General features: G+C 46.9%; 1 protein-coding gene across 2 annotated transcripts in view; it reads left to right on the forward strand.

The window, feature by feature from the left end:
- nkiras2 (NFKB inhibitor interacting Ras-like 2) overlaps positions 1-4344 on the forward strand; it is a 292782-nt gene extending 288438 nt beyond the window's left edge. For both annotated transcript variants that reach the window (XM_051918852.1, XM_028819441.2), the window contains exon 4: positions 3793-4344. In XM_051918852.1, the coding sequence (XP_051774812.1) occupies positions 3793-4032 (240 nt within the window). In that variant the 3' untranslated portion in view covers positions 4033-4344. The remainder of the gene's footprint in view (positions 1-3792) is intronic.
- Positions 4345-9665: the final 5321 nt, after the last annotated feature.

A 9665-nucleotide genomic window follows, 5' to 3' on the forward strand; every position in this document is an offset into this window, starting at 1 on the left:
ATGTCAGCTCCTGTTGGTAGTCTGGGCACCCTGGGTCTTCCTGCATACTTGCGTTGGATAGTGATCTTCAAATAAACTGTGGCAATTGCTCGTCTGAAATCCTTCAGTGATATGGCATTTCCCCCATGGATACTTTTGTGCAGAATCCACGCATTCACTATTGCCATGTCAATGCAGTGAGTAAACAGGGGCCAGTACCATTTCTTTCCGCGTATAGAGACACAGTATTTTGAAACAAGCCAGTCATGATGGTCAACACCGCCCATGTACGCATTGTAATTAGATATCAAGTTAGGCATTTTCACTGTGCTTTTTTCTTTCTGGCCTTTTACACGTCGCTTGACATCATGAAGCGGCTCAAGAGAGTCGTGATTAGTGGCAGTTGTTACAATGTTATTGTCGTGCCAACGCACGAGAAGTACCTCTGACGTTCTGTCGTAGACGTACTCGCTGGCACCACGATCTGGTTTCTTCATCTCTTTTGATGACTTCATTGGACTTGTTCTTTTGATCCTGTTTTCTCTAATGGTAGCGGTTGCTCGAAATCCTGTATCTGCCAGTTGAGAGAGCAGATCCGTGTTTGTAAAGAAGTTATCAAAATACAGAGCATAGCTGCTTGGATCAGCAATATGTTGTACAGCATTCAAGACAACGCGAGAACCAAGTGGCACATCTGCTGCAGTTGTTTCCTTTCCACAATACAATGAGAAGGTGTAACAGTATCCTTCGCTGGAGCATATGGGCCAATATTTATACCCAAATCTGATGGGCTTTCCCGTTATAAATTGTTTCAGGCTGTTTCTCCCATAATATTTCATGGTCATCTCATCAGTGCTGATATTGGGTGTAAAATAGCGCAAAAAAAGATAAATAAGGTGCACTTTAGATATAGGCACTATATGCATGCCATCATCCCAATGTCCTCTTCACAGGACAGTGGGAAATGTCGCAAAATAACGTCTGTGTAAGTGTGATTAGAATACAAGTTAGCAATATGGACATGTAGATAGTTTACTTACATTGTGTCAATCTCTCCGTCCCAGCAAACTAGCACAACATGTCCAGACTCGCCATCACATGTAGGGAACGTCAGAAGCTGCCTCCAAAGACACAAAGCACAGCCTGCCGCCCACACGCTATATGGCACATGGCCGCCTTCACGGAAGTGTTGTGACACACAACCTCAAGTCTGCTGTGAATGTGCCCCGGATCACGTAGTTGCTTCGGTGCAACAGATATAGGCATATATGTAGCTGTCCTACTAATAGGACATTAGTAGATAACGGTATTCAGTATTCAGTATTCAAAAGTTGTTTAAAACCATCTCTCTCTACCACTTGCATTGGCACCATATCTTTTGCGATGTAATTGGTGACAGCGTTTGTTATGTCATGCCATCTGTTGCTTTTCTTGTCGTAAGGCACTTTTTTGCAGAATGAGTCCGCTAAAGTTTGCTGAGTGTGTTTTTGTGCTTGTACCTTGGTTACTTTAGACTTGTGCTGGACAATTGACTCCTTAAGCTTTTCGTATTCTGTGCGGTGGTTAGTTCGCAAATGGTGAAACAAGTTAGTTGTCAAGCTGTCTTTAACGGCAACCGATTTACCACATAGTTTGCAGAATGCCGTCTTTTGAGCAACATCAGTCTTTTCAAAACCAAACCACTGCCATGCGAGTGAGAATGAACCACGTCTGGCAATTAACTCTGACGACGTAGATGGAGAGGCTGTTATATCATCTGGCGCTGTTTGTTCACTCATTTTGAGGCAGGGAGCGATGCTAACTTGCGGCTTGCTGGATGTGCACACCTACGCAACTCGCTGTGCGCACGCGCAGTGGTCTATACTGTTGCATTAGTGAATGAACTGTTTCTTTTTTTTGCAAAGCGAGTTACATACTCGATAATATAGTCTCGCACATCGTTAAAACAGCAATTAAGATATAATCGTAAATGATGTATTTCGCACACGCCTAGTGCGTCCTTGCCCGTAGTTACTACCCTGTCTGCCTCAGCGTAGTGAAGGTGGCTCGGCTTGGCGCGTCCTCGGCTCCAATGCATCACGTCACTGCATGCTAATGATGCTGGAAACAGCACCGGCCATGGCTACAACGTCTCCCATGGCGGCAGCGGGGGCCAGGAAAATGACCTTGGGGGCCGTAGTTTTGAGGACCCCTAATATAGTTATAATATATGTGAATTTCCCCTTGGGATTAATAAAGTATCTATCTATCTATCTATAGACCCTTTACCAAGTACTTAGTTGATTCCAAACGAGAGTCTTCTTTGGTTTGAAGCAACGAGCTTCACACACCTGAAATTTGAGGATGTTCTGCCGTTCTTCTCTGCAGATCCTCACAAGCTCCGTCTGTTTTTAGGTCTCGCCACAGATGCTTGATTGGGTTCAAGTCTGAGGTCCAGCTGGGCAAATCAACGACATTCCCAGATTTGCCCCTAAGACACTTCTGTGTTATCTTCGTTTTTGTGACCCTTTGGTCCAATCTGAGGTCCAGAATGCTGCGGTAGGTTCAGGTTCTCATTAAGGATATCTCTGTACTATGCTCTCTGTTTTCATCGTTCCTCTGAATTGCTTCATTTCTTTCCTTAAATGGCACCCAAACAGAAATGAAATGTGAAGTGAGTGAGCTGACAGAAGACCAACTTCAGTAAGTCAGGGCCTCAGACTCCAACCAGTTGCTTACTTAGGTGCTGATTCTTGGGGTCCCCACCAATAAAATAAATAAGTCACCGTCAACTGGCAGTGTGAATCTTAGCTGGGTTTTGCAGACCGCTACAAGCGGGTTGAGTGTGGATGGACGGAGTCATTGGGTACGTCGGACTACATGACTGCCAGTCCACAGGAGTGTGTCACGACTGTCCCCGATTCACTAAGATCACGTACATGACCTCTACTACTAAAACTGGGCCGAAGGTTCAACAGGACAATGACCCTAGGCAAAAAAAAGAAGTAAAGAAAGCACAGATGTGGCTTGGGGTCATGAAGAGAATTCAGGGAAACAAATCTTAAAAAACAATTAAATTAAACTGGAATCATAAGAAGTTAATTAGCAGCACAAACAGGGCACTCATTAAACTAAAAAAATGGGTTAGAATGAAAATCTGCAGCCACGGTGATCCTCCAGGACCGGAGTTGGCAACCCCTGGTCTAAGTGACTTTGACTGTACTGCGATTGTTAGTACCCGATGTGCTGCTTCCAACATCTCACAACCAGCTTCCCACTTGGGATTTTCACACACACAAACTGTGAAAGGGTGCACCTCATTAATGGGAGACGTCAGAGAAGAGCAGCCAGACTCCTTCAAGCCCACACGAGACAGTGGTGTGCAGAAGGGCAACTCTGAACGCACAACGTCTTCAACTGTGAACTGGGGAGACGGCAGCAGGTGCAGGCCAAGTCAGGTTTCACTCTGTTATGCTAAGAGTAGGAAGATCAGGCTACAGTGGGCGTGCAATCGCCAAAGCTGGATAACCAAAGACTGGAAAAATGTCTCCCACAACGGACAAACCTTGATGGTTGGCTCAGAGTGTGGTATGAACTTCTGGAGTCCACAGATCCATCTTGCCATTTGTCAGCAGTGCATTGTAATGGTGTGGAATGTTCTCCTGAGCCGTATTTTAGCTTTCTGGGGTCCTTGTTGTTCTCAACATTGCCCAGCATAGCATCCCAGTATTACTTGGTATTAATGGTGGCTGATATACAAGACTCAACCCTGTGCCCACACAGCCTCACCCAGCACCTTCGTCTTTTTTTTTTCCCCTGTTCCTTGTCATGCAGGTGACCATCATAGTACTTGGAAACAAGTGTGACTTGCAGGAGCAGAGAAGGATAGACCATGACATGGCACACCACTGGGCGAAGACTGAGAAGGTGAGGCTGTGGGAGGTGTCCGTGGTAGACCGCCGCACCCTCATTGAGCCCTTTGTCTACCTGGCCAGCAAGATGACGCAGCCCCAGAGCAAGTCCACCTTCCCCCTCAGTCGAAAAAACAAAGGCGGGGGCTCTTTGGACAGCTGAACGTGACGGGGTTCGTGAGGAAGATTCCTTCAAGTTTGGGACAATTTGAGTTTGATGTTTTTATATTTTTATAGGAGTTACCCATCTGAATGTTCGTGATGGGCTAAAGTCGTTGTTCACATAACTAAAGGGGCCTGCTTGGTGATAACAATCCTGTGGTCGAGTTAAGGGGGCAGGCTTGGTGGCATTCTGTGCAGTTCCTTATGTGATTTCATTTTATTTTTCATAGATCTTAACTTTATATCATGACACAAAAATATGTATGTAAATTAGATGGCAACTAAATAATCACATCATTATTATTTTTTTCTATTTTGCATGTCTTCTTGAATTATTCACAAGATGTAAGTCTGGGCGGTGGGCTTCATAAACCTTGAGGCGGGGCATTGGACCCTCAAAACATAGAGCTGGGTGGGAAATCTGTAAACCATGAGCCTAGCCCACCAAAACCTGAGCCTGGGCAGTGGGTCTTCAAAACTCAAGTCTAGGACGTGAGTCCTCAAACCTGAAGCGTAGCCTGATCCCCCCCGAATCCCCCACCCCCAATCTTGAGCCTGAGCAGTGAGATATCAGAATCTTGAGCCTGGGAAGTGGGTCCTCAGAACTCACACCTGAGTGTAAACTCATTACAAGTGTAAGCCTAGCCCCTCAAAAACTGAGTCTTAGGAGTGGACCTTCACAATCTGAGTCTGGGCAGCAAGCCCTCACAGCTCAAGCCCATGTGTGAGCCCTTAAACTATGGGCCAGACCCCCAGAACCTGAAAGAAGGCAACGGGCCTTCAAGACTTGATCTTGGGATGTCTAATAGAGTCTGAAATCTCCATCCTGGATCACGAGTCCTTAAAAACTTCAAGCCTCGATAGCAAAAACTTGAGCCTGGGCATCCGGTCCTCAAAAGGTCAGGTTGGGCAGTGTGCCCTCAAAACTCACACCAGGGTCTGAATGGTTAAACCTTTAGCCTAGACCCCCCAAAACTTAGGCCTGGGAAACGGGTCTTGGCAGTGGAGTCTCAAAACGCAAACCTCGGTCATAAGTCTTTAAACCAGGGGACCCCAACTCTGGTCCTGGAGGTTTGCGGTGGCTGCAGGTTTTCATTCTCACCTTTTTCTTAATTAGTTACCTGTTTTTGCTGCTAATAACTTCTTTGGAATTAATTTTAATTGACTTGTTTTTTAAGATTAAATGTATTGTTCCTCTGAATTGCTTCATTTCTTTCCTTAAATGGCACCCAAAAAGAAATGAAATGTGCAGTGAGTCAACTAACAGAAGACCAACTACAGTAAGTCAGGGCCTCAAACTCCCACCAATTTCACTCCAACTAGTTCCTTAATCAGGCGCTGAGTCTTGTCGTTAACTAAACTCGTCCTTTAATTCCATGGCTTGTTGCTGCTCTCATTGTGCAATAGCAGACATTTCTGAGATTGTTGATTATCTCTTTTTTAAGAGCACTTGTAAAATGTTTTGGGGACCTGAGCAGATCAGCATTCCTGAGACCTTCATCCATCTTTATTTTCAGATACTGTATGAAGGACACAGTTTACTGGTTATGTTTTATATCTCATTATTGGCTGGCTGCTAAATAAGGAGAAAGAAACAATTAAGGGGTCTAAGTCTTCAAGAGCAAGTCAATTAAAATGAATACAAAAGAAGTTAATTTGAAGCAAAAACAAGACACTAATTAAGAAAAAGGTTAGAATGAAAACTTGCAGCCACTGGGGCCCTCCAGGACTGGGGTTGGGGACCCCTGCCTTTAACCATGAGTCTAGTCCTCAGAACCTGAACCTGGACTGTGGACCCTCGAAACTTAAACCTGGATAGTTGAACCCTTAAGCCCCTCAAAACTTGAGGTTGGTCAGTAGATCTTCAGTACTCAAGTCTGGGTCTTGAGTCCCCAAACTTGACATTGACCCCCCAAATACCTTATTCTGGACAGTGGGTCCTCAATATATAACCCTGTGTTATGGGTCTTTAAATGTCAAGCCTACACCCTCAAGATGTGGGCCCTCAAAAGTCAAGCCTGGGTGCCAACCCTAAAACCAATTAAATAATTAAACTAGCCCTCGGACCCTGAACCTGGGCAGTGGGCCTTCAAAACTTGAGCCTAGCAAGTAGAGTCTCAAAACTCAACACTTGGTCCTGAGTTCTCAAACCTCAAGCCTGACCCCTCAGAGCCTAAGCCTGGGCAAATAGTTAAATAGTTAAATGTTTCATGACATGTGTTTGTTACGGCCTGTTTCTTTGTGTATTTAAATATTTCTTCATTCATTTATTTCATTGACACTGCACGCAATGTGAAATATGCAATGAAGTGCAGAGTGTCATTTACACCCTTCAGAGTTAAGAGGGTGGGCTCTGGTGAGTCCTGTGTTTTGATTGGTGAGTCGTTGGCAGAGAATGTTGAGACCAATCAGGGGCCTCGTTCACAGCAGACACTTTAGATGCCGGCATCCATCCATCCATTTACCAGCCCGCTGAATCCGAACACAGGGTCAGGGGGGTCTGCTGGAGCCAATCCCAGCCAACACCGGGCACAAGGCAGGAACCAATCCCGGGCAGGGTGCCAACCCACCGCAGTAGATGCCGGCACCTGATGATGAATTTGGAAACTTCTTGAATTTGAGTAGTGTCTTGTTTTTATTGGGGGGGGGGGGGGGGTTCTCAAATGTCAGGCCAGAGTCAGGAGTTCTCTAATCTCCCACTTAGCCCCTCAAACTGGAGTCTGGGCAATGGAGCCTCAAAGCTCAAGCTTAGGTTTCAGAACCAGTCAATCCATTAGGTGACCCCCTAGGGTGCTGTCATCTGAGAGGTGCCATTTATGAAAGTTAAGGGGTGCTTGCTCAAAACATTGTGTGGGCCCCCCACACCCACGTTGTACAAGTATGATAGTAATATCTGTGATATGTACTAAAGGGGCACCATTTGAATTTATGAAGGCGTGGATGCTCTGGACACCGAAGGGCTCCCCCCCCTCCCCCCCCCACTAGTTCATTGAACTCTGATGATACTGAGGGGGAGCCGTTACCCAGTGGGCACTGTTTAGGAAAGTAGCATACTCTTGACACTGAGAGGGACCAGGTCATCAAAGTCTAATAATACCTGCTAGCTGCTATGGACAGTGGAGTGTGACGTCCATTAACCCCACCCTAGGCCTTCAAGTGGGCTTCGATCGGCATTGCTGGGTGCCAACCCTTGAACCAATTAAACCTAGCCCTCAGACCCTGACCCTGGGCAGTGGACCTTCAAAACTTCACTCTGGGTCCTTATATCTCAAGTCTAGACCCCCTCCTAAACATTAGTCTAGGCAGCAGGCCATCAAGACCTCTGCGTGGGCAGTGAGCCTCAGAAACTTGATCCTGGGTCTTTATATCTTAAGTCTAGACCCCCTAAACTTCAGCCCGGGCAGCAGGCCCCTTAGAACCTCAGCCTGAGCAGTGGACCTTCAAAACTTCACTCTGTGTCCTTATATTTCAAGTCTAGACCCCCCCCCCCCCCAAACATTAGCCTGGGCAGCAGGCCATCAGGACCTCTGCCTGGGCAATGGGCACCTGAAACTTGATCCTGAGTCTTTATATCTCAAATCTAGACCCCCTAACCGTCAGCCTGGGCAGCAGGCTATCAGTATCTCTGCCTGGGCAGTGGACCTTCAAAACTTCACCCTGGGTCCTTATATCTCAAGTCTAGACCCCCTAAACTTCAGCCTGGGCAGCAGGACCTCTGCCTGGGCATTGGGCGTCTGAAACTTGATCCTGGGTCTTTATATCTCAAGTCTCGACTCCCTAAACATCGGCTTGGGCAGTGGGCCTCTGAAACTTGATCCTGGGTCTTTATATCTTAAGTCTAGACCCCCAAAATTTGAGCCTGGGCAGTGTAGCCTCAAACCTCAAGGCTGGCCCTTTAGAATGTGAGCCTGGGCAGTGGACCTTCAAAACTTGAGGATGGACATTGGACCTTCAAAATCTGGCCCTGGGCAGCAGTTCCTCAAAACTCAAGCCTGGTCCTCAGAACCTGAGCCCGAGTAGTGGGCCCTCAAAACTCAGCCCTGAGTCATGAGTCCTTCAACCTCAAATCTAGACCTCAAATAACCTTCTCCTAGGCAGTAGAACCTCAAAATGTGAGTCTCTGGGCTTCAGTTCTTGAGTTTGTGCTGCTGGCAGTTCAAATTCAAGCCTGGACAGTGGTCCCTTAAAACTTAATCCTGGGTAGGTCTCCCTAAATCCACAGGGCTAACCAATGAGCCTAACTTAACTCCTAGGATTTGTCAGTGTGATGGACGGCCAGGGTAATTATCCGGCCACGATGCCAGCCGGGCGGTAGGACCAATGGAGAGAGCATGGTTGGGACATTATCTCCCCTGGGATGCTGGAGAGCCACCCCCCTGGGTTGCTGTGGCACCACAGATTTCGGTTCCGTGGGCACTGCCAGGTGGTGCTGCAGAGATGATGGAGCCCTTTGAGGCAGCTTTTCCACCACACCCGAAAGTGCTGCCGAAAGAAGGTCAGGGGACACATGGACCTCTTCTGGGTGTGCTATAAAAGGTGCCACCTCACTTCAGTCGAGGAGTCAGAGTCGGGAGGAGGTGGACAAAGCTTGTGAGGAGGAGTGTGGTGAAGAAGAGAAAGAGCGAGACAAGAAGAAAGAAAGGACTGTGTTTGCTTGAGTATTTGGTGCTTGTACTGTGCTGTTGTGGGGAGCTTCAAACATTTGATCTTGATCAGCAGGCCCTTGTTTTGGGTTATGAGCACTGCAGGATCCCAGAAAAGTTGTTAGCGAGTTGTAGGACTGGATTATTGGAGCGTTGGGAGTTTAGAAATGTCCTGTGAAAAGCTGAGCAAGATCAGTGGGCCCTGAGCCTGGATGATGGGCTCCTAAGAGCTATACTGTGAGTGAACTGCCCCTGAACTCCTCGGTCAAACCCAGTGACCCCTCCTGGGTGATGAGCATTGTGTAGCAGGTGGGCTCGGACTCATTTGGCTCTCTGCGCCACCCCTGACAATCACCTGAGTGCGGTGGCTAACAGAAGCGTTTCATCTTTTCAGCGAAATCCAATTTCCTGTGCTAGTTGAACACGTCAAGAGCCGGCGGTCTTTCAGCACCAGGTCATATTCTAACGTCACAAAGGGCTGAAGAGGCACCAGCTGGCTTTTGAATGATCTTCTAATCTAATTTGTGCCCGTAGCACACAGTGCGGCGGATCGTTGTTTGTTCTGTGCAGTGTCTGATGATGATGATGTTTACTGTGAAAGGCACTATACAAAATCAAAACCACAGCCTGTTTTCTTCCATTTTCTTTTTTTACTCCTGACTTAGAAGTTCTATTCCATCTCAGATGTAGCATAGCGGTCAAGAAAACTGGGTGGATGAAACAAGTTGTGATTTTGAGGTGGTGTGGTGGTCCACAGCTCTAGGGGTCCCTCTCTGTTTGTGCAGCTTGCATGTTCTACCCATGTGTGCATTTATACTCACTATGTGCAGTTTGTGTGTTCTCCCCATGACACCCATTTCAAGCTCTGTCTTGCACCCAATGCCAGTATCAGCTTTGGCTTCCCGTGAGCTAGGAAAGGGGAAACACGGGTTTAGAAAGTGGATGGCGGGACTTACAGGCATTATTCAGCTTCCATGAAGGACCACTTATT

This window comes from Erpetoichthys calabaricus, chromosome 14 (assembly GCF_900747795.2).
Source record: "Erpetoichthys calabaricus chromosome 14, fErpCal1.3, whole genome shotgun sequence".
NCBI lineage: Eukaryota > Metazoa > Chordata > Cladistia > Polypteriformes > Polypteridae > Erpetoichthys > Erpetoichthys calabaricus.